Genomic DNA, 24,023 nt, shown 5'->3' on the forward strand with positions numbered 1-24,023 from the left:
ATATTTTTTGTCGTTAGGTGATTTTTTTTTCGAATCTTGCAAGCTTTTTCTGAGAAACATGGTCTAGGAGTTCTAAATAGTAGTCATATCATTCTAATACATCAAAATAGCGCGTAGCACTCAATTAGCGCTCACGTGAACGCGACGGGGCGGGGACGGGACGACGCGTCGTGATGGATGACGCGGACGGTGGACCGCAGCCGTCACGTGAGCGATGCGGTGCATATGCGACACGATGTCGTGTGTCGTACTGTGTGAATGGTGTATTTGTTTGAGTGACTATATTATATTTCAAGCGGACACTCCATGCAATTTCTAAACAAAATATAGAAAATTAATTTGTCTATAGTCAGTAGGTAGCTATAATTCGAATACTGTGTAATAAAAAAAAACTGTTCACGCAATATTAACGAAGAGCCAGACAATGTACTAAGGTTCGCATGATTGATTCTTACATAACGTTCTTGGAAGACGTTAAGGCGAAATCTTTAGAAATGCAACCCCTACAGGAAGCGAATAACGCAAACAATGCCGCTCTGAATAGGTAGCTTTTTTCTATTTTCATCGGCAATACCTATTGTGTATAGATTATGTTATCCCATCCCGTTGCTCCTTATTCCGCTCCACAGAGCACAAAAAACAGTACATTTACACGGCGTTTAAGTAAGGAGCGAATCTCGGCCTCGCTCGAGCGGTGCGTTCGCGGCTGCGCGATACGCGCGACCTGCGTTTGGTGTGTGGTGCAAGGGATGAGCGGGAGCGGTTCGGTGATGAATGTTATGAGATATATGAAATGTATCATATAAAATGTAAGAAGAAAAGACATTATACGATGTGGCCTGTGGGATACAATTTTTTGTTGTCACTGATAACATTTTGATCCTTTAAAATTGTTTTAATTAGATTTGAAACAAGAACACTGAAGTGAGAGCAAATAGTACAGAAGCAGACACAGATGCAATATGATGCTTCTGCACTATTTTCATACATTTAATCAATGCGAAGTAATCTTTCTGTATTCAAACATAATACAAACCTGATACTGTTGCTTCGAACCAATTCATTGAAGCAAAATAATATTCTCATCAAAAACAACATCCGCCTCTGAATCGTGGAAAGTTCGAAATACCCGCAATAATTCGCTTTCCATCCGGCATTCGGATGAGCGTACAGAGCGACCCTATCGACGGGAGGTGATCCCCTCCTCCCGGGTCGCGGTGCGTCGAACCGCTACAGACATAGATATCTCGTTGCTATAAGTGGATATGAAAGTGTTTGTTTTGCTGTCTGATAGTGGTGTAGCTGATTTGTTACCTTGAAATTTAGTGTCTTTATCAATTCGGTCGTATATAGTTATCGTTACTTGTACATATATTCATCATATGTGGATGTACTGTTATCTAATCAAACAAAATGTTACGATACTATCAGAGTAGTAACATATTTACTTTTTTCTGGGAAAGTTAATTTTTCTTCTATAGTATAAAGTTTCACTACAACAAATGAATTGTTTTATTTAGCCTCGAAAGTATACGTTCAACGGCCAACTTTTACTTTAAGTCCACAAGAACATTTTCTAGCGTTTCGTTTATATTGCCAGCGTAGCTTATCCCCTGGTGGATTCATGCTCGGTAGGGGGTATTAAATATTAATGTAAAATACAGCCGAGTCTCGCTTTTATATGTTCTTAAAATAGTATTCTTGAATGCTGCGCATTTATCGTTAACATTGAATAAACATTTTCATATAAATTAGACGGGGTTATCTAAAGGGAAGCCATATTGCCGAATCTGGAACGGTATAATAAACACGACAGATTTGTATATATACAACACCGTGTCTAAGCTCATTCATAATTATGAAAATTTCAATTAGCGCAGTTTCAGCTCGGATACAGTTGTCGCTTCCCAACTCGGAAACTTCAATTAAAAGTTGACACGACGCCGGCTGCCGAGATAATATACACAGATCCAACTGCGCCGTTAAAATGTGCCTTACCCACCTACAAATAAGGGCTTCCATAAATAAACGTCAAGTAAAACACTGCGAAAGTAATGCCGACGCTCCAAATTTCCTTTTACCCTAACAAGTTGGGGTAATCTGTGCGGTCCAATCGAAATTAGATTGTATTGCCGAGCAATAAAGTTCCACTTGCGAAGAGGCGGGTGGAAATTGAATCGCCCGGAACGTAATAATATGCTATGCTGGCCAGATTTTATAGAACTGCGGAAGAAATGAAGTCGCGATTGAGTAACGTTTGAGTAAATATTTTTTGAATTTGCATGAAAGATTTTCAATTTTTTGATAAGCGGCTGAAAGTTAATTTTTGGTTACATCTGTTGTTATCTTTTTATTACCTTTCAATTCGATATTCCGAAATATAAATCATATTTCGAAGAATCTTATTTTAGAAATGAAGTTTTTATTATCAACTTTCACATTGCCATTAAAACTCTCAGTAGCGGGCAACAAACGACGAAAATTTAAATATGAATAATAATATTGTAAATTTTAAAAGGTTATTGTGTCCCTACGAATGTGATACTTGTTGGATGACGTGGGGTTAATTCCGACAATGGCAGCACATTGTGTAACTCGAGTGTGCGAAGCAAGGGCGGGGTGCGTAATCGGGTTGGTCTCGACATCAGTAATCAGTAGTATCAGTAGGTATCAACCTATACTAATAATATGAAAACGGAAGTATGTTTGTTTGTATTTCACGTACTAACGGAGCAGGTTTTGTAGGGGATAGATAAGAGGCTAGAGACATAGTTTTTAACACGGAGAAACATCCCTTTTACAGAAAAATTATTTTTGACTACGCGTGCAAAGTCGCGAAAAGCTAGAAGTATTAGGAAGTATTTGTTGGACGATATGAGCACGTTTTAGCACGGAAAGTGAAATTAAATGAAATATTTTCAGTAATTTATATACACATTCTAGCGGTATTCAGTTTGTTAATTACTTTACCGTTCAAATTTCATATTCATCAAACACGTCAAAATCAATGCAAATTATTATTCAATCAAAACCGTTAAGAGCTTTTAAATGCAGCGAAAGCCATGCATAGTTGTGTGATGCAGATATTATAACAATGCTTGTTGCAATATTGTAATCGTGAACAATCAAATCTGTATGTTTATATATTACCGACTTCTTTTATTTTGATCCATGTTAAACGTACAGATTTAATTCTAACTTTGAATCAAGAACCGCGGTGACAATACAATTTAATTTCATGAGTTTAAGCGTGTTTTTAAGTTTTATATAACTATATGAATTATTATATTAGAACTTTTTACGCAGACCTTACAAAGTTTTAATATTATTGAGCAAAAGATACGTGAATATGACGTATCACCACTTTAGCGTGACACGTTCGAATCATGAAAGATAACTGGCGGTGTGCGTAGCGGTGCCGCTGTTTGGCCGGCATCAAGTAATAAATAGCGTCGGCGGCAAAGTGGCCCATTTGTGGCGTTAGTGTTTGCGCGGTGCGGGGGCAGGTAGCGGGGTGCGGGGGGAGAGGCAGGGGATGTAATGGAAATCCGCAGACGACGCCGCCCGCCCGCGGTACACGGCGTGGGCGGAGGCGAATGAGTCTACTTTGTTAGGCTATGTTTATTCGTGTAGTGATATGGAAAGATTTGATTTCGATTTGGTTTAGAGATAAATACGGAAATAACTGCAGTAGTTTTCCCAGGGGCTGTTTTTACCTGCTGATTTTTGATTGAGCTGATTCCTTGATCAGAAAACTTGACTTTTATAAATATGGACGCAACTTAATTATAATAATTATATGGTGATTCAATAGAAAGTCTTTACGCCCGTAGCACACCTCCGCTGCAGAACTGTAACAGCGGAACCGCAGTAGTTTCGCTCTGTCTTGTCCCGTGTACGAGAAGCGGAACAGTAGCGAAACTGCCTGTTCTAACACATACATCTAACTATTTTTTATCTCTTTCTTCGCGCGGTTTCGCCGATCTCTTTTAACGCCAGCCACACTACCGCGCTCACCCCGCTATTTGTTTGCGGTGCCGCATTGTTTTCGCGCGTGTTTGTCAAAACCGACAAAATTAAAACGCGGAACTACATTGTTTTTGTAAAAGAGTATGTAAATCATGAAAACTCTGAGGGGTCATTCTAAAAATACATATGTATATGTATAGAAACGATCTTCATGGGACTCGAGTTCTTTACATAGTAGGTTTTCTCCTAATTTCTTTATTTTTTTATTAATCTCATGCACCCAAATTCTACGAGTTTTATGTCTTTTCAAAGTTAAAGTCCACAATAATATTTCTTCTTCCTCTGACTCCGATAACGACGATATTTCACTTCGATTGTTGCTTCTTGACCACATTCTTGACTGACTCGCATGAGGTTTCGCCCATGCCGGTTCCACTAATCAAACTACACTTGATCACAGCGGAATTCATTTAGCGGTTCCGCGGTCATGGTATCGCAGCGGAGGTGTGCTACGGGCGTTAGTAAAATTATCTATTCGCAATTTCTATAATATTACATTCTCAATGTGCTAATGCTTACAGTAGCACACAAAAAATAATACCATCGCATTTATATTCCAACTCGCTTCCGTTCCCGCTACCGCTCGTCCCCTATCCCACACGCTATACAGCGCTACACGCATGCGCACACCAGACGCAGCACAGATAGGCACACAGCACACTTGTTGTACTTGTGGCGAATTTGTGAACTCCACTTTACACTTACTGCGGCACTGCGGAGTGGGGGCGGAGTGGTGCGTCCACACGGGGCTCGGTTGTGGTGTAGCTACACAGAGCCTATACATGCGCCTATACAAGCGGTTAAGTTAAGCTTGCGTAGTTTTTTAAATTCACAGCAAGGTGGTTATCGTTATTTTGAAATCTAGTTAGGTTTGTCAATTATGCGGCGCGTAAATCGTTCAAATTTGTCAGAATTTCATAGACTACTATATCTACGTGGTATATTGTTCACGTTCATGTAGAAACAATTTTTAAAACTACCCTTAATTCATTAAATTTTTATAAATTATCGCTGTACTTTGTACATATTATAGTTCAACTACCGAAAACATTTTTGAAATCGCTACGTTCGTTCTTGAGATAAGCGAGTTCAAACAAACAAACAAACTTTATTGTTTTAACTTTAACAAATTGGTACGTACTACTAGCCAACAAGTAGTAGCTTATAATAAAATACACATAACAAAACACGAGTGGGTCGTAAGTCACAACAATTGTGTCTCGGCTAACCATTTAGCGTGTAATGGCGGCGGGTCAATTGGCCCGGCGAGCCGCGACCCGGGATTACTCATGTTTGACCCTCTGTACTCTGGGACGGGAGGTACGTGCAGTGGTGAGGTTGTTTTTGCTGTCTGCGGGAGTAATTAGTAGATACGTAAATGCATATTATGGTCCTACTTAGTGCGAAAAGTGCTTTATTTGACAAATTTCTAAGCAATAAATAGAACAATTTTTATATGATTTCAAAGTATGTAACTACATGGGTATCTGACGGCTCTTTACCTACTCTAGGCATTTTTTTCGAAAACGTGGTAATGCTATTTTTTCTGATATCACGATTCAAAAGCGCTTCTATAAAAGTCTATAGTTTAATAGAAGTCGCTTTTAATATTAGTTTTTATGCGGTAAATTAGAACCACATATTATGTTTTAATCTTCTTTGTATTTCCCTCACATCACGTAGAATTATAATAGCTATAGATTATAATAACTGTACTGTCACAGTATTACTAGGAAATAATATTGTAATACTGTGGTACTGCACTGTCCAGTCTAATAAAGATTTTTATTATCCTTCAACTCATAAAGCATATCGTAGTATATACCATCTATAAACGTATAAATGAACGTTCCCATCGCCAATTGAAGGCAGTCGACGTCGCAGTTCATAACGATATTACAATTGTGTGACCCCCGGCCGTGGTCATGTTACAAGCGATAGCGAGAACGTAGCCAGGGGAATTGTACGAAATGAAGAATTTATGTGTGTATTTCTTATTGAAAGCAGTAAAGATTCGAAAAAGAACTATTTTAGCTAGAAACATAAAAAAAAACAATTTGTAAACTGCCCTGTCATTAATGCTACTCGGAGGAACACAGTAGAGTTTTAGCCAGTAGGAATAGGACAAAATCTCATCATTAAGCAATCATCTTTCAGCTAAGCCAGATTTCGCCGCTAAAAAATGTATCTTCTTCTTATCAAGCTAGTAAATAATGAACTATTATTGCGATTCTTGCTACTTTTGCAATTAACATTACATGTATGTAATGTAGCGATCAACAACTGTTCGCTTTAGAAGAAGTTTTTTGCCTCGTGCTACCGAAATTTGGAATCAGCTCCCGCGGGCAGTGTTTCCAATGAGTTACGATTTGGGGACCTTCAAGAAAAGAGCGTACACCTACCTTAAAGGCCGGCAACACACTCGCCATACCCCTGGTATTGTGGGTGCAAGTGGGTGACGATGATCATTTACCATCAGATGACACGTCTGCTCGTTTGCCTGCTCTTCACATAAAAAAAAAAATGTTAGTGCCCGCTCTCGCGTCCGCTCGTACAGTGACCGCGGCGTATCCCGCATCGCGCGGGCCATTTCAATATGAGCGGGGGTCAGCCGGCGAGCCAACGAAGCGACCCCTTTGCGCTTTGGCTATTACTTGTTTAATGTCACTTTGATCAACTGTTTGCTTGAGTCAGAGGAACATGTCATGGTTGTTTAGATGTTTAGTGATGTTAAAGAAGAATACATGTTACATACATATCATCACATAATTACATAGAATATAGTATAGGTTTAGTATAGCTTCTTGTTTCAACTCTTAAAATTCGTTATTTTACAAAGAAATTTTTGCATGGAAGAATGGAGAGATACTGTAGCTTCAAACAACGTCAATCAAGTAACCAATCCGATTTTGTTGAATTTTAACCAGTTGAAAGCTATTCAATCTAAATAAACTTCTAGTCAGGGATCTTGAAGAATTCACAAGAAACTTGATAGTTACTATTTATTAAAGTAAAAGTAAATGGACAAATTCAAAAAGAAAAATTTACAAACAAAAAAACGGCACAAACCATCTGCCTCGACGAAATTTTTAACTCAGTTACGGCATACATGCTAGTCACCCATCAAAAATTCATCGATCGTTTTAATTTTATTTCAATGAAAACAAGGGTGGTAGCAACGTGCACCCTCTTGTTATGTGAGAGTTTAGGGTTGGTAACAATGTGTATTGGCCTTGAAAATTTAAAAAATGTGCACTGGGTTAAATTTGAATGACATCACTATTTGTTTGAATTAACTTTTTCTGCCACTTCTAAAAGGAGGTTCTTTTAATCATTGTTTTTTGCGCTCTGGACTGAAGACTTTTTATGACTGTGTGATGTAATTTTCCTAAATATTACATTTGCTAATCGGCATTATATAATAATTAATTATAATTAGAATTGTTAGCTTGATATTGACGACTGTCATTGAATAAATATAACTGTACATGGAATTTTTTAATAACCCGATATAAAAATGCCCTTCGCCAGCCCCGTCATATGTTGCCTTTAATAAAATAACGAATGGTTCGGACGACGAGCAAACAAAAGTGTAATTATGAATGGTTGACACGGTGTGTGAGCGAACGACGCGACGGGGGAAAATATTGAATTTTAATTTTGTATCTTGGTGCGTGAAATTGAAATGTGCCGGTGCAAAGGCAATTTCGAACGAAACGTTTTTTGTTGTGGACGCTCCTGGTCATGTGCGATGATAATGATTTTTTTTAAATACTGGCTTTATTTACCCTTTTAATATACGTAGGAGGAACAGACAACGCTCGAAGCACAATGTTAGCATATAATTATAGTCTAATTAACTGTGCGGTTACACATATCATTTATTACCATATTTACTCAAATACTTACTTAATTAGTGGTTTAAGCACCAATACTAAACACGCTCTTCATCTTTCCAGGTGTGAGCGCGAGCAAGATCGCCAAGCGGACGGACATAGCCCCTAACAAGGGCGGTCCGTTTGCGGCGGCGCTGCGCACGCTCGCCAAGAACGCGGGCCCCGACGCGAAGGACGGTGAGTCGCACACGCTTGATCCCCTACCTACCCCCCACAGAGCGAGCGATCGTGGAATTGTGATACTTGATGTTCTAGAACGTTCTAGACTCTTTGAGATTATGCGTGGAGAAATAGGGTATTGGGTCCCCAGGGAGGTTTATTTGATTGTTCAGGTCAATTTTAGCCATTTAACCCAAAGGTTTCTTAGTTCTCCAACTTTGTTATTTTATGTTAAATTGTTCTATCTATATGGTTTTCTAGAGCTGTATTTCGATTCGGGTAAAGTTTAAAGTGTAGAGTTGAACGAACAATTAAGTGTCACAAATGCAGAAAGTTCAAGATGCTTTGCTTCCAAATTACTTGTGAAGATAGTTTAGGTTGGAATAATGTGGGTTTGATTATGGTTGTGGAGTGCAGTTTGCAAGAATATTAATAGATTTGCGAATGTGATATCTGTTCTATTGAATTGATTCAAATAGATTGTCCATGTGTGATGTACATCTAGTCACTTATTTTGTTAATTGTTCAAAAAAAATGATAATTATTATTATGTGTTAACGCTAAAAAGTAAGTAATGAGTTCCATATAAGATAAAAATGTTTTAATGGTATGCTGAAAGGGAACATATTAGGTCCACAGATGTTTCTAATATATGAAAATGAAGGGATCATTACTTTAATGACGGAATACAGTTCTATTTCCATATTAATCAACTGTTATAGATTCGCCCTCCCTGGAGACTGGTGTATTTTGAAACTCGACGTGTGGTGCATACTCGAGCAGTAATAATTAATATTGAACACATTAATAAGTTACACGATCGCTCGACACTTTTATTTTTCGTTTTTGTTTATTTAATTTAAAATTGCACTTGTTTGGTGCGCGTCCATACAACGTGTTAATCGATGAAGCTAATAATAATGTAATGTTAATGAATAATGTTACTAATTCAAACGTAGTTTATAAGAAACATGCTATTGATGATGTTATTTTCGAGACGTGTGTTATGAGACTTGTATTGAGCACTTTGTTACTGTTTTTTCGCTCGTAGTTGACGTGGGGTAGCAAAGTGCTCGTGAAGTAATCGTTATACATGCTATTGATGAGGTTATTTTGAAAATGTGTGGTACAAAACTTGTATTGAGCACTTTGTTAGCGGTTATTCACTCGTAGTCGACGAGGGGTGGTAGCAAAGTGGTCGATACCAGTGGTACAAGCGTTACGAGGGGTTGGTTGGGCACGCGCAGGGCCGGGCGCGGGCGGGGAGCGCGACGGGAAGGAGAAGCCGCCGCCGGCCGCCAAGCGCGCCTCGCCGCACCACCTGCCGGCCAGCGGGTTCCAGCCCTACCGACCTGATGATAGGTGAGTGGACTGTGGAGTGTAGCTTTAGTTTTATGTTCATCATTTTCAGAAAATTTGATAGTTGTATATCACATTGATAGTTTTATAATTGGGTGAGAATTCATTTAATCTTTAATTTGATTGTAACAAACTTCGTCAGTTGTTTTAAGGCATAATTTTTCCACAAGCTGCATGTCAAATTGAAGTAAAATTTGTTTTGTGGTATTTGTGTTAAAATGAAAAAAAAAATCGTTTTTTGTTAACTGCATCAGCTTAAACGATGAACGTACATTTATAGAAAAACGTTATAAAAGTCTTTTTGCAGACTGTTTCCTTGTTATGTACTTACAACTGAAGACCACTGGGTTCAATTCCTAGTGGAATTTTTCAAAAAAGTAAAGTCTGGCATAAATCGCTGATATATTGGACTTATAGAGACCGCTAGATCCACGAGAGTTTAAAAATCGATCAATAGAAAAAGGGCAGGTGTCCCAAAAACCAAAATTTGATTAATTTGCCCAATTATGTAAATAATTGGTCAAATGAGTCAATGGCTATAGAAGTCTCATCGTATAATACCCCCCTTGTAGACTGTCCCACCCGGCGGCGGCGTCGTTCCCGCTGTTGGAGCCGGCCGCCTACTCGCCGTACGCGCACCCCGGACTGTACTCCAGCGCCGCGCTGCAGTATAGGTAACGTTCACATACATAATATCTACATACATAAACTCAATCTCCAACAATTATTTACTCAATTAGACTTCTTATAAAAGCACTTTTGAATCGTCATAACATGTTTAACATTTGCCACCGATTCATACATTACACACACATTACATTTGTACACACACAGAAATACACATATTCGTATATACATGAACGCGAATAACTTACATATACACGCTTACACACACTCACACATATATACAAAAAAACTGTTCTTGTAAATTCTCTATTCAATTATGCATAGAGCATAAGTGATATAGATAATTTCATTTCAATTATTAATATCGTATTTTATATCGATGCATGATTAAAATAAAACACATTGCATTCAATTAGATACTACACAAGAAAAAAAAAAAAAAAAAACACATAAGTGAATATAAAAAAAAGAATAAAGATAGCGCAACAGACTTACGTTTAACTTCACATCTAATACATGACCTCAATTCCTGACGTTATATTTTAATATGTGCAGGCTAGCCGCGGAGGAGCAGATGTACCTGGAGCGGGTGTTCCGCGGCGGCGTGGGCATGGGCGTGGGCTGGCTGCCGCCCTACGCACTCTACCCGCCGCTGGCCCCGCCCCTGCCGCTCGTGCACCCACACGCCGCACACGCCGCACACGCCGCACAGCACCAGCAGCACGTGCAGCACGTACAGCACGCGCAGCACGTGCAGCACGCGCACGACGAGCGGGACAAGGAGATGGCGCTGCAGCGGGAGCGGGAGAGGGAGCGGGAACGGGAGAGGGAGAGGTGAGTCGTGTGAAGATGATTATTGATCTATGGAGGCAGAAAGAAAGAAAACTAGCTTTTGCCAGGAAATGTTAAATTAGATAATATTTTTGTTAAAATACAATTTTGGTCCTTCGAGCCGGATCTATTTGATTTAAATTGATTGTTGTATTGAATGTTGAAATACATTTTATGTAACAGTTGTAACATATAAATCTATACTAACGTAATTTAATTGTAATCCCGCAGCCTGTTACTTGATTATCACCAATTTCCTTTTCCATTACAGAGAACGCGAGCAACGCGAGAAGGAACAACGCGAGCGGGAGCGCGAACGCGAACGCGAACGCGAGCGAGAGCGGTTCGCGCGCGAGAAGGAGGCGCGGCGGTCGGAGGGCTCTCGGGCTCCTCCTCCCTTACTGTACCGCCCCTACCGGCCCTACGCGTACGAGCGCGACGACGAGCCCGGTGAGCCGCCCGCCGACCCGCCGCACGCCAACCACGCCCCCCACCCGCCGCACCCGCCCGCCGCGCTCTGACGGCGCATGGACAGCGCCCTCGCTGCGCCCTGACTGCGCCCTGACTGCGCCCTAACAGCGCCCTAACAGCGCCCTGACTGCGCCCTAACAGCGCCCTACTGCCAGCGGGCTGACACGTGATAGGTTACGGGTGCGGGGGCGACTGAGTGGCGGCCCTGCAGTATCTGTCGTGCTGTAGCATGCTGGTGTCTAGCGGTGGCGAGTGGCAGCCCTGACTGTCGTACAGTAGCAATATATAGGGCTGTGCGCAGTTGGCAGGTCGATAAAGTAAATGAATAAGTGGATGCTTGGGCTGCGTGCGTTGTCCGCGGGTGGCAACCCTGATCTCTCGTGAATGTACATGATGTACGGACAGGCGTCCTCCCCCACCGTTGTATTAACTTCGCCCGAATAAATTCGCAAGTGACAGCCCTGATTATACTGTGTGACGTGTGAGCTTATAAATGACTCGATATGTCATGCAGTATCAATAAAGTAGCAATAAATTGTCAGCTGCCAACCCTAAGAGTATGCAAACGAATATGCAAAAATTAGTTTTTTAAAATTGTAAATTGACAACCCTATACATAGTAGTATAAATAGGACGGCAATAATAATTATACCCGTTATAATAAATAAAACGTTCGGTTTATTAAATGCGACAACCCTACAGGTTTTGTATTTGCCAAGTTTGAAAAAAAATGACGATGATGTAATAATAACTGATACTATCGTGTAATTATTTATATTGTAAACATGTAAAATGTATAAAAATAAATAAAAAGTAACTAACCATTTGCTGCCAACCTTACGGTACAAAATTTAGATAGCAAAGAAAAAAATTGCTTGCTTATTCCCCCTTACTTTCGCTGTTTTCACTAAAAATCTCGTGTTTTTATTCTTTATTTCGTCCTTTTTAAACACTAAATTAACCAGACTTGCAATAGTACAATCCTGAACGAAATTACATTAACTATTTATTTTAAAATCAATTCTTAAACCCGTCTAAACTATTATTTCCTCTTTTTTCTCCTTTACATACGGTACAGTCGCGAACAAAAGTGTTTTTCAAGTTTTTTTGTATTTTTTATATAAATGTAAATAAAAGGGCGGGGCCGCCCCGCGCAACGCCGCGTGCAATACATGTAGCAAGTTCCTACGCGTTATACAAACTGCCTGGCGCAGGATATATTATTGATCGATTTAATACTTGTAAGCCTAAGTGACAACCAACGAACTACTACGTGCGGTGATGACAATGTTTTTGACGTAAAATGTATGGAAAAATGACAAAAAATATATCGAAAAGATAAAAAAAATATCTTATTTTACAAGAATAAACGAAGGCAAAGTCAATTGCCTTAAAAAATAACTGTTGTTCCCTGAATTATTTGAAATGTATTGTGTACGCAACTGTCTTGGTAGTTATTGAAGCCGAATTCTAGGATGATAATAGCTTTCGATGTATTTTTCTTGATATTTACTATTATATAATTATATTTAAAAACCTATGTTTGATTTTAGACTGTCTCCTAATATCTGGTCAGATTTGTTTTTATTTTTTAAATATTTATTTATTTTCTTGTAACGAAATCGATTTCGAGTAGTTTTTTGTTCCAAAAACTAAAGTTATTTTATTTATTGTAAATGTTTCCGTCCACTTTTTTTAACATTGTATTTCTGAATTCGGCTTCTTATTGAAAATATTATGATAATAATCTAAAGAATGGATTTTATTATGAATTTGATTTTGATCAATTTTTTTATATATTTTATGAAATAAAAACATTGTTGTCGCCGCACTTAAAATCGGTCGATGTTTTTGTAGAAATGATGGAAATTATTATTGTATGTAATTGTATATTTTTATCGATCCTTCGATAGAAAATGGCCCAAGATTTGTAATATTTAAAATTAAGTTCGTTTATTTATAAGTTTGACGGATTTTTTTACAAAACTCGATACGATTTTTTATATATGCATGTATATTTGAAAACTCCAAGTTTTACCAAATTCTTGAATTCATTTTGGTAAAGTTTCATCAAGTTTTATCACGCATTTGAGAATTTGGAGAAAAATGAAAATAAATATTGATTCTATGTGCCTATTCAGAACTGTGGAGTTTTTAATTAATGTTTATATAAAAACAACATGTAATATGAACAAATTTTATTTGTATAGTTGTATGAATGCAACGATATTATGTACTTATTTAATTCGAAGTGATCTCTCTGTGAAGGGAAGCTTTGGATGAGTCTGTCTGTCTGTCTGTACGTTGGTTCGTTGTTCGCTAAAACATTAAATGGCCTATTTTTTTTACACAAGTTTCACTGTATAATGTGACATTTTTTTTCTGCAGCTTTTGTTAAAATCAATTTGGTGATACGTATGTTTTATTACGTCACAGTTATTTATAGTTTACGATGAAAATGTCGCACGATGTAAGCAGGCTCCGATTCTGCATTTGTGATAAATGTCGTATGCGACACGACCACGACACGACACTGCCCGTACGGCAAAATAATTACGTGAAACCTCTTTTTAGATAGTTATTAATAATTTTAGCTTGTAATAGGTGTTCAATAATTTTGTTTTTTAAGCGAAGCATTTAGAAATGTATATATAGTTAGTATTATGGACAATACCTAACAAGTGAAAAAATGATGATTTTATTGAAAAATACAATCAGTGAAATTGAATTTGCATGCTTTTATTTTTTTGTTTGACCACCCCCACCTCCTGACCCGCTGCTTTGGGTAGTGTAGTTAGAGATAACTGTGTGCTGTTTACAGATGGAGTATGTAGCATTGATTTACTACTACGGTAAATGAAGGAATTTTATATAAAAATAAGCATAAAACTTGTTACCTAACTATCAAATATAGGTTAAGCCACGGATGCTTATCCGTGGCTTAACCTATATTTGAATATTTGTATCAGGATGCTACTAATAAAGTTCTGAAATTCAAATTCAACCCTTTTTTTTAAATGGCTAAAAAAATTCATAGTCAAGTGTTTTATGCGCTAAACTGTAGTAGTAAATTAATGAAAAATTATATGAAAACTATCATTTTATCTTCTGGGATCGATTCAATGTATAAAATACCTAATGTTATCATTTGAAGATAAAAAAAATCACACTACTGACACTTCCCTACAAATATTCACAATTTTTAGTTACACAAATGAAAATCTATCACACCTTTAGATTTGGTCTATCAATTAATTTATATCTGAGCTATCATCAAAACCACATCACCAATTATTGGTAGTACAACTTGAATAAATTGGAATTTCATTTGTATTAACGCCCTCTGTTAGTATACTAAAGAGATCATCGATACTTACGGAAATACTTTTAAAAAATCATTTTTATGGTTTTATACTATTAGCACAGATCATATTATAATACCATCTATTAGGTACGAAGTATAATCACCATCTACACATATATGTTTTGACGTATAAACTGCTGATCCGATCTGAATAGACTTACAAATACTTGTGCAAATACTGATAGATTGAAAAGCTACAGAGCCTACCTAGTTTTTCTGGAACATGAATGAGGAATTTTGTAATAACATATAGTTAATATTATTACTTTTTTCTACTCAAATACAAATATTATAAAGTAAAAAATAATTTTCGAAAATCCAATAGGCGTACATCTAGCTATTTTTTATTGTAAGGCCTCATGAAAGAAAGGTTTGAAAATTCAAAAAGAAATGCTATAATCTACGAAGCATAGAGCAACGTTTATGACACTACTCTGCCAAAATCTATCAAACCCTGAGCTAACGTAAACAAAAAATTACAAAAATACTATACCCATATCTATACCAGCTGTTTAAAAAATGTACATACATGGCAAAACCTATACCCGCTGATTTCGATCTACGCAACATAACAAAAAAGGATTTGAAGCCTGAGGATACGTTTTTCGACGCAACAGTAAATAAGTTCTATAAGAGTAATGGTAAGGATCTCGCGCTGGGGACACTAAGTGGATGGGTGGCCGGAGTGGGTGCCATCAAAATTGGCAAAACCGCCGCATTCGGTTTAGGAGGTAGTATCATTCTTCTGCATTTCGCAACAGAATTAGGTTATATAAATATAAATTGGGAGAAAGTTCGAGAAGCCATGGGCCATAGTCAGGATGTAATTGATAAGATCCTGCGCTTTATGAAGAAAAATAGCTGTTTTTCAGTCGGTTTCGTCGGCGGGTTTTTCTTCGGCGTGGCGTCTGCGTGATGGAGTTGTGTTGATAATAAAGATATATATTGAGAGAATGTATTTTTATTTTACATAACATTATCTTACTTCTTGATTTTTACAAAAAATCTTGTACCCAATACCTACTTACATAAATTTTATATTCATTGAGTAAAGATATTGGGTTCGAATCCCTTCTACTCCTATATTACCTACCTCACGACGCATGCGTCTAGTGATAAAAATCAACGGACATTCCTGACAGTATAATATGCAATTTAAAAACTGCCTAAGTAATAAGATAGTGATAATTAAATAATACAAGGAATCTACAAGGTTGTTCAAAATACACACATGAGATTTTTCAGTTTACAATGAAAATATAATTTTCTTTTATGCGCATGAAAACTGCTCCATGCTTATTATGATAATGTTGAAGACAATTAAATTACATATAATGAGCAACGCTTGCCCTAAGCGTAGATTCTCACGAACAACAGATTTGCACTTAATATCATTTTAAACTACAATCTACATATTTAGCTAAATAGTAGAGTTGGGTATTAATTATAACAATAAAAAATGCAAATAAAATCATCAATGAAACTGTTGGATTAATGACAAGGTGCAAGGATATAACAGCAATTTTAGCGCGCTTTTCAAATGATAACAAAGATCTAAAGATATTTATGAGCCAACAAAACGAGTGAGAGAAATCAAAATTAGCTCTCCCGTAGAGCGCGACAGTAGGGCCGAAAATACCTAGAAAAATTACGCAAATTCGACGTTCCGTAGTCCCCTGCTTCCTCCTCCAATACTGGACCGATTTAATTACATTTTTTCATAATTTAGTAGAGAAAAGTATAGTTTATGTTCCTACGTTTTGTTTTTTTTATATAATGTTCAAAAATTAGTTTTATGGAAGACGGAACGTACCTAACGGAAAATCGGTCCTATTTCTTACGTTTTGAAAGATTCATATCTTTTTTAATAATTAAAATATATTATGACAAAAAAGAAAACGTAGAAACATGGCTAAAGTTACCATAGATTTAGAGATCTAGAGGCACAATCCAAGGAGGAAACAGGGGACTACGTTTGTATGGAAAAACGGCTCTTTTGTTTGCTCTTAAGGTATTTAGGTAGTTACTATGCAAATTTTTTCATGAACATTTATGATAATTATATAATTAATTTCTCAATTAATAGTCGCTAAATTTGGATTATCATTGGGTCATACGACACCTATGAAGCATTAAGTAGGTACGGTAGTAGGTACGCCAGCTAGGTTTTTTTTATACATAACAGTCCATACGAGCCAGTGGCTTAATATTTCCTATTATTCAACCTCTATGAGTTATGCTGACCACAGTTATAACATCGGCGAATGTTCACTGTAGTATATTCATTAGATAAATCTATAACAGTAGGTACTAAAATATATTCCTAAGTAATATGTACATACTTGATACTTAGTATACTCGATGAGTAAAAAATATAAGTCTTTTCCATTTTAGTAGATTCGCATCTAGAACGTTTAATTAAATAAATTTAAATGTAATGTATAGTATGTATTATATTATATTTATCTATAATTAATTGACAAAGTAAAGATTTTTATCTAATAAATATTATCTTCAATAATTATTCGATTGCTTGTTAGATGGCCTTTATGATTATGATACAAAAATGTAGCTTGTAATTTAGCTTAGGTATAGGCACAGGCAAAGCGATAAATCACATTAATTGTGTTTTTTGACAGAAAATGTAAAAATATGTCCAAGTTCATGGTTTTCTAATTTAGAATTAAACGAAACCTATCAATTTATTGGTGTTAATAATAATTAAATGATTAAATGATAATTATTATCGTATAGCGTACCTACTTAATTCTAATACATAAAGACTACACACACAATACACAGTTACACAGTTGACAATACCTAAATAGTAAATAGAAAAACATAAAGAAATACCTGTATTTGCATATAAAGCAAATTAATTAGGCCTAGCTGTAATCATTTCGACTTACTGTACCTACCTACAATAGTATCAATATATAAGTAGTGGTTAATATTCTGATAGCAAACAGTGCAAGTTTCTATAAAATCGGTTCATCTTTTGTAACTATAGCTTTCCGCCCGCGGCTTCACCCGCTTTGTCTAAAACATAATAAATTATATACTAAAACCTTCCTCTTGAATCACTCTATCTATTAAAAAAAACCGCATCAGAATCCGTTGCGTAGTTTTAAAGATTTAAGCATACATAGGGACATAGGGACAGAGAAAGCGACTTTGTTTTATGTAGGTACTTAGTGATAGTGATGATGCAACTTGCAAGTAGCATACCTATTTCCTATACGTATCTGCATTGGAAAGCAGAGATAATAATAAAATAAAGATCGCTTTATAACCCCACAGCTGATTCATAATAACACATACATACAAAAATTAAGGAAGCAACATAAGATCTTATTTTTATTGTTCTTAAATAATAATTATAAGACAATGATAAATTAAGAATTAATAATATAATAAACAGAAGATTGAATAACGAATGATAGTTTTCATATTTGTAGTAATTAATGTACTTTTCGTGTGTACTTTATTTGCCTAAAACAGCTTTTATAGTATTTTATTTGCAAAACCTTATCCTATTTTTTCATATGAATAACTATATACGAATTATCTTACTAGTTTTTCTCACTTCAACGCAATAACTGTACTTCAAATAAGAAAAAAGTCGTATGTCCGCCATATCATATCAACGAACCAACATTTTCAGATAACAGACAGTTGCGTATTTGTAATATACTTATAATATTTTTATGTATTACAGGGAGACTAACCAAGCCAGTCCAACCAGTGCTACCTACAACTGAGGAGAGGCCACTGCCGACTTCAGACACGCTACCACCACCCATAGTCTCTTCAGCACCATCTCTACCACCGCCGTCAATCTTACCATCTGCTTTACAATCAACTGTGCCATCCACCATTCCCATAGCTGCTATCCAGCCTATGCCAAAATCTATAGAAGCCTTTAAACCACCTGAAGAATCTAACCCGCTGCCATACCCAGAGAAACCTACGTTTGTTCCTCCCAAATCTATTTCTCAATCCCCAAAAATATCACCTTCATCAATTCCAAATCCAAGCCCTAGTGTAGCTACAACAAAACAAGTGCAAGGTTATCCCAATTATGGATGTTACATGTATTCTGTACCAGTCTACTCCGCTTTTCAACCTGTATCCTATCCAGTTATCGTTCCACCGAATACCAGTTCACGAAATGATCAGCCACCTACGACTGAAGTCGTTTATCCTTTAGTTCAAACTAAAGAAGCGACGCCTTTAGCTAATGAAGATAAAAGTAGCGATGCTATGCCACCTGACAAACCCCCAGACGATATGACTAAATCTCAAACGGACTTTGAAGAACATTTTACTCCCAAGGTTGTTTCTACATCGCTTACAGAAAAAGTAAATCAGATCAATGAAACCAAAATGGAAAATAAGATAGAAGATTCCACTTCTACTGTTACAATGGGCTTAAACAAAGATTCAATAAAGAAACCCCCAGCGGAAAGATTCAGCTTAAAGACCAGTATACCAATAAGTAAAATCGATATGAAGTGTGTCACTAGTACTCCGGAAGGTTTTCAGGCGCCAATGAAAAAGCATTTTAATCCTGCTTTTCACACTGCGAAATCTGAATCACCGAAAATAGAAATTCAGAGCAATGTGCTAATTAACGATAAAAGTTGCAAGGATACTACAAATAGCCCCATACCAGTAAATAGTATAAGCACTTTAATATCAGCAGCAGAAGTAATTAATCAAGCTGAAACTCAATTTCGGAAACCTGAGCCAAAACTTGAACCAAATATAGAACTAAAGAAAGATCAAAGTGGACAATCATGTAACTTGCCTTCGCGTCCAACATTTAATGCTAAGGATATAAGCAAGCCAAATCTACCCACTTCGTCACATGACAGGTCTATTAACGAGCAAAAAAATCAAATACTGCTAATTCAAAATAAAAATTCCACGAACCAAAAAATGTTGTTAGCAATACAACAACAAAATCCCCAAGTATTGCTACAAAGAACAACTATCGACCAAAAAAACGCGCAACCTCCTTCACGACCATCGAGCCAAACAAAAAAGTGTAAAGAAGAACTCATCAGTGAGAATGGATCGTCGTCTAAAGTAGTTTCACTTAAACGAACGCATCAAGGCGACTGTGATGAGAATGACTTCGAAAATCTCATCACTGAAAACCAAATATATGGCAATAAGATAGTCGTGAAGGAGAAGACGCAAGGTACGTTGCAAGAGCAAGAAATAAAGACAAAAAATAAAACTGAGAAGCCAGTACAAATTCCACCTAAAAATGTTGTTCTACAATCGAATTTTGTATACCTCAGTAATGTTCAGTTTCCAGCCAATGTTATGATGTTTAAAAATAATGTTAAAGTTAACAATGAAAGTTCAAAAGTTAACACTCCTCCAATTGAAAATAAACAACAAGATATTAGTTTAAACAACACCGACAGTTCTGTAAAGCAGAAATCAACAGCAGAGACTAAAGACGTTCACATACTAAAATCGAGTAATAACGTAGTCCAAAAGCCGCCAAATAAACAAAACAAAACAGATGTAGTGTTTCAAGCGCCTAATCAAAAAGTAATGATCAATCCGCAGATTGTTTACCAAGTTCCCATGATAATAGATCGCGATAATAAATTAAATCAGCAAATTAGTAATCGCGACCCTACTAAAGTCTTGGCAGATGGTAGTAAAGATACCCAAAAGCAAACGGATCCTAAAACAAATGATAAAGTATTTTTCGCTTGTCAAATGGATACAAAACTACAACCAAAAATATTAATAACGAATATCCGACCAAAGTTAACTATAACCGAAGAAGTTAGTGCATTAGACCTTTATGAGAAAAGAAAAAGGATTCGGAGGCTGAAACACTTGACGAATCGTGATAACAAAGAAAGCAAAAAAATAACAGCGGAAGACGGCACAAAAAACATCATAACACCAGACAAAATGACAATCGAAATGTACAATGAATTTGTTTCGAAAAAGGCAGACACTGATAATGTTGATAGTGATAGTGAATACGAAGACAATGCTATTGCAGATTATAATAAAATCATTGAAGACTACGGACCATCTAAAGAAAATGGACTAGGGAAACAAGAATTCCTTGCAAATTTCAGATTGGCTACGAAAAATGTATACAAAGGTGAAAAAACAAAGGGTTAAAATTATCCATTCTTAATATCAAATAACAAAATATTGAGCATTTATACTTATTTTCAGATAAAGAAATGGACCGCCAAGAAAGGATCATAAGGAAAGATTCTGTAGCATCTGCTTACATAACTGCTGGTAGACTCGATATCCTCACAAAAGATGATCGATGTCAAAACATTAGTACAGAATCATCTCTAGATGAAAACATTCCAATGTACTTAGAAGAGACTGGCGTTCAGCAACAAAGGAAACAAATGTTCCTAGCTCAACTGAAACTTACACATGTTAATAAACATTATAGAGAAGGTAATATTTTTGTCTCTAACACAAGTTATATTTTGATGAAAGTCAATGTTTGCTATTAAAATATTAATTCGCGATTAATACCTTTTTCAGGTTACGAGAAGATATGGCAGGAGGTTATCAAAGAGAGGAAAAGGCGGAATGGAGTAGAACATCACAACCAAACAAAGCAAATAAAACTCGACCCACAAAATCTAAATTTAGATACGAATGGACAACTTAAACTTTTAACAGAAATAAAGAAGCAAGTCAATGAAAACAATAATCTTATTAAGAAGAGAATAGATTCATACTGTGACAGTGGAGACAGTATTAAAGTATTAGCAGAAAAGAATTTTTCGGAACTGAACAGATTGTCGAAAATAGCGAACATAAGTATAAAACACTTTAGTGGTCAAGATACGAAAAAACGTGACTTGAATCCAGGTTTCGACAGCGAAAACATCCAAGCAAAGCCAATCCCGAATTATACAGAAATAAATATACCAAATATAACTAAATTAATTTCGTTAAAAAACATAGAGACAGACAAAGGTGGAGTAGCAGATGCATCAATGGATGAATCGAAGGGCTCAGCTGGTTTAGAAATTGTTAATGATAACGGGGAACGCGTGCGGGACTTCAGCTGCCAAGTTGCAACCAATCCGTGGCCAGGAGTCGAAGGTTTCATCAAAAACTATAAAGATTATGATGCAGGTGAGATATTTATTAAACGGAACTAACTTTAACATCATTCAAACATTTCAAAACAGTATCAATCTAAAAACATTGTATTTCGTTTACAGCTAGAAAAAAGGAAATTGCAGATTTAACTCGTCGTAACACAACTTTGAGGGTTGAAAGTGCCTACGTCACCCGCAATGCATCCAGAGACTCAGACCGGGCAAAAGCTCTGCTTGCTGAAAGGAAGAATCTCGCAAATGAAGAGGCTGCAGTCAGACAATCAATCCAGAGGCTGTACACCGCTATAGAGACTATAAGAAACTGTCGTAGTGACACGTAATTTTAAGTCATTTGGAGGAGATCCATATTGTATAATTCAGATAGAGATAAAGGACGCACATTTCCATGTAATGTTGAATGCCTAGGCATTACCTATCTACAACTATATTATAGGACAGTCAAATCTTAAAGTACAAGCTCTATTTTTTGTTTAGCTTGTAATTAGCAATAGGCCAGTAGAAATCGACACCAAAAAACCCTATATTCGCAAAGCACGATGTAGATTTGAATTTTTGGTATGTTGTTTGGATCAGTTAGGGTGATGTAAATCCCAATTTGCAACTTCGAAAAAGTTGTGCTCGCTGCGCACCACGTGATAAACTGCGAAAATTTTGGACTTTTTTCACTTTTTGCTCTAAAAGTCATAAACTATGCGTTTCCGACAAGTATGATTCAGTACATAAATTAAGGTTATTAAATTTGCAACAATTTAAGCCTAACCGCAGCTCTCTAAACCTTATAACGACTAAACTGTGGCCATTCGAAGATGGTTCATTTTTAGAACGAGCGGTTTTTGCCAATATTTTGGTTCAAACGGGAGCAAAACCAAAAATTTGAAATTTTCGGGAAAAACTGACTATCTTTGAAAGGCCACAGCTTAGTTGTTATAAGGTTTAGAGAGCTGCGGTTTGGCTTAAATTGTTGCAAATTTAATTAGCTTTGTAATTTTGTTAATTACCTATACTGCAAATGAAAAAGTATTATCCTTTTTATGATTTTATATGCCCTCAGTTTCAATTCTTTAAAAATCTATTTTTACCTTCTTTTTGTTTTTCAGATATTGTGAGTGAACTATTTGTCTCACAGACTTTGTTCTATGCTCTAATGAAAGAAAATTAAATGCACTACAACTTTATTATACGACCTTCTCATAGAACGAGCGGTTTTTGCCAATATTTTGCTTCAAACGGGAGCAAAACTAAAAATTTCAATATTTCGGGAAAAATGAACCATCTTCGAATGGCCACAGTTTAGTCGCTATAAGATTTAGAGAGCTTTAATTAGGCTTAAATTGTTGCAAATTTAATAACCTTAATTTATGTACTGAATGATACTTGTCGGAAACGCATAGTTTATGACTTTTAGAGCAAAAAGTGAAAAAAATCCAAAATTTTCGCAGTTTATTATTTGCGTATAATCTTTTTTCCTACTTTCCCAAATTTTGTAATTTTGTTAATTACCTATCCTGCAAATGAAAAAGTATTATTCTTTTTATGATTTTATATGCTCTCAGTTTCAATTCTTTAAAAATCTATTTCTACCTTCTTTTTGTTTTTCAGATATTGTGTGTGAAATATTTGTCTCACAGACTTTGTTCTATGCTCTTATAAAAGAAAATTAAATGCACTACAACTTTATTATACGAACTTCTCATAGAACGAGCGGTTTTTGCCAATATTTTGCTTCAAACGGGAGCAAAACTAAAAATTTCAATATTTCCGGAAAAATGAACCATCTTCGAATGGCCACAGTTTAGTCGTTATAAGGTTTAGAGAGCTGCGGTTAGGCTTAAATTGTTGCAAATTTAATAACCTTAATTTATGTACTGAATCATACTTGTCGGAAACGCATAGTTTATGACTTTTAGAGCAAAAAGTGAAAAAAGTCCAAAATTTTCGCAGTTTATCACGTGGTGCGCAGCGAGCACAACTTTTTCGAAGTTGCAAATTGGGATTTACATCACCCTAACTGATCCAAACAACATACCAAAAATTCAAATCTACATCGTGCTTTGCGAATTTAATGTTAATTTCCACTGGCCTACAAATCCTGTGTCACTAATAACTAAATTAAAACTTTATGTCAATTTGATGCATCTTTGATACTGA

At 36.3% G+C, this 24,023-nt stretch overlaps 3 protein-coding genes across 3 annotated transcripts in view; all 3 read left to right on the forward strand.

Annotated features, from left to right (window-relative positions):
- px (MAP7 domain-containing protein plexus) overlaps positions 1 to 14,100 on the forward strand; it is a 116,972-nt gene extending 102,872 nt beyond the window's left edge. Inside the window, exons 19-23 of the mRNA XM_089711034.1 lie at positions 7,989 to 8,102; positions 9,332 to 9,446; positions 10,016 to 10,117; positions 10,626 to 10,904; positions 11,173 to 14,100. Of these exons, the coding sequence (XP_089567160.1) occupies positions 7,989 to 8,102; positions 9,332 to 9,446; positions 10,016 to 10,117; positions 10,626 to 10,904; positions 11,173 to 11,422 (860 nt within the window). The 3' untranslated portion in view covers positions 11,423 to 14,100. The remainder of the gene's footprint in view (positions 1 to 7,988; positions 8,103 to 9,331; positions 9,447 to 10,015; positions 10,118 to 10,625; positions 10,905 to 11,172) is intronic.
- A 1,165-nt stretch (positions 14,101 to 15,265) lies between these two features.
- LOC149477142 (FUN14 domain-containing protein 1-like) lies at positions 15,266 to 15,652 on the forward strand. Its single transcript, XM_089710635.1, has one exon. It carries the CDS (start codon positions 15,266 to 15,268, stop codon positions 15,650 to 15,652), a length of 387 nt encoding a protein of 128 aa, XP_089566761.1.
- Positions 15,653 to 17,939: 2,287 nt separating this feature from the next.
- LOC149477143 (uncharacterized) lies at positions 17,940 to 22,357 on the forward strand. The gene is made up of 5 exons (XM_089711035.1): positions 17,940 to 17,955; positions 18,455 to 20,878; positions 20,956 to 21,195; positions 21,286 to 21,888; positions 21,978 to 22,357. The coding sequence occupies exons 1-5, from the start codon at positions 17,940 to 17,942 to the stop codon at positions 22,193 to 22,195; spliced, it is 3,501 nt and encodes a 1,166-aa protein (XP_089567161.1). The 3' UTR covers positions 22,196 to 22,357.
- The last annotated feature ends 1,666 nt before the right edge of the window (positions 22,358 to 24,023 follow it).

The sequence above is a fragment of the Colias philodice genome, chromosome 25, assembly GCF_061535455.1.
Source record: "Colias philodice isolate Cphi_HAF_F1 chromosome 25, ilColPhil1 Martin Lab GWU primary, whole genome shotgun sequence".
NCBI lineage: Eukaryota > Metazoa > Arthropoda > Insecta > Lepidoptera > Pieridae > Colias > Colias philodice.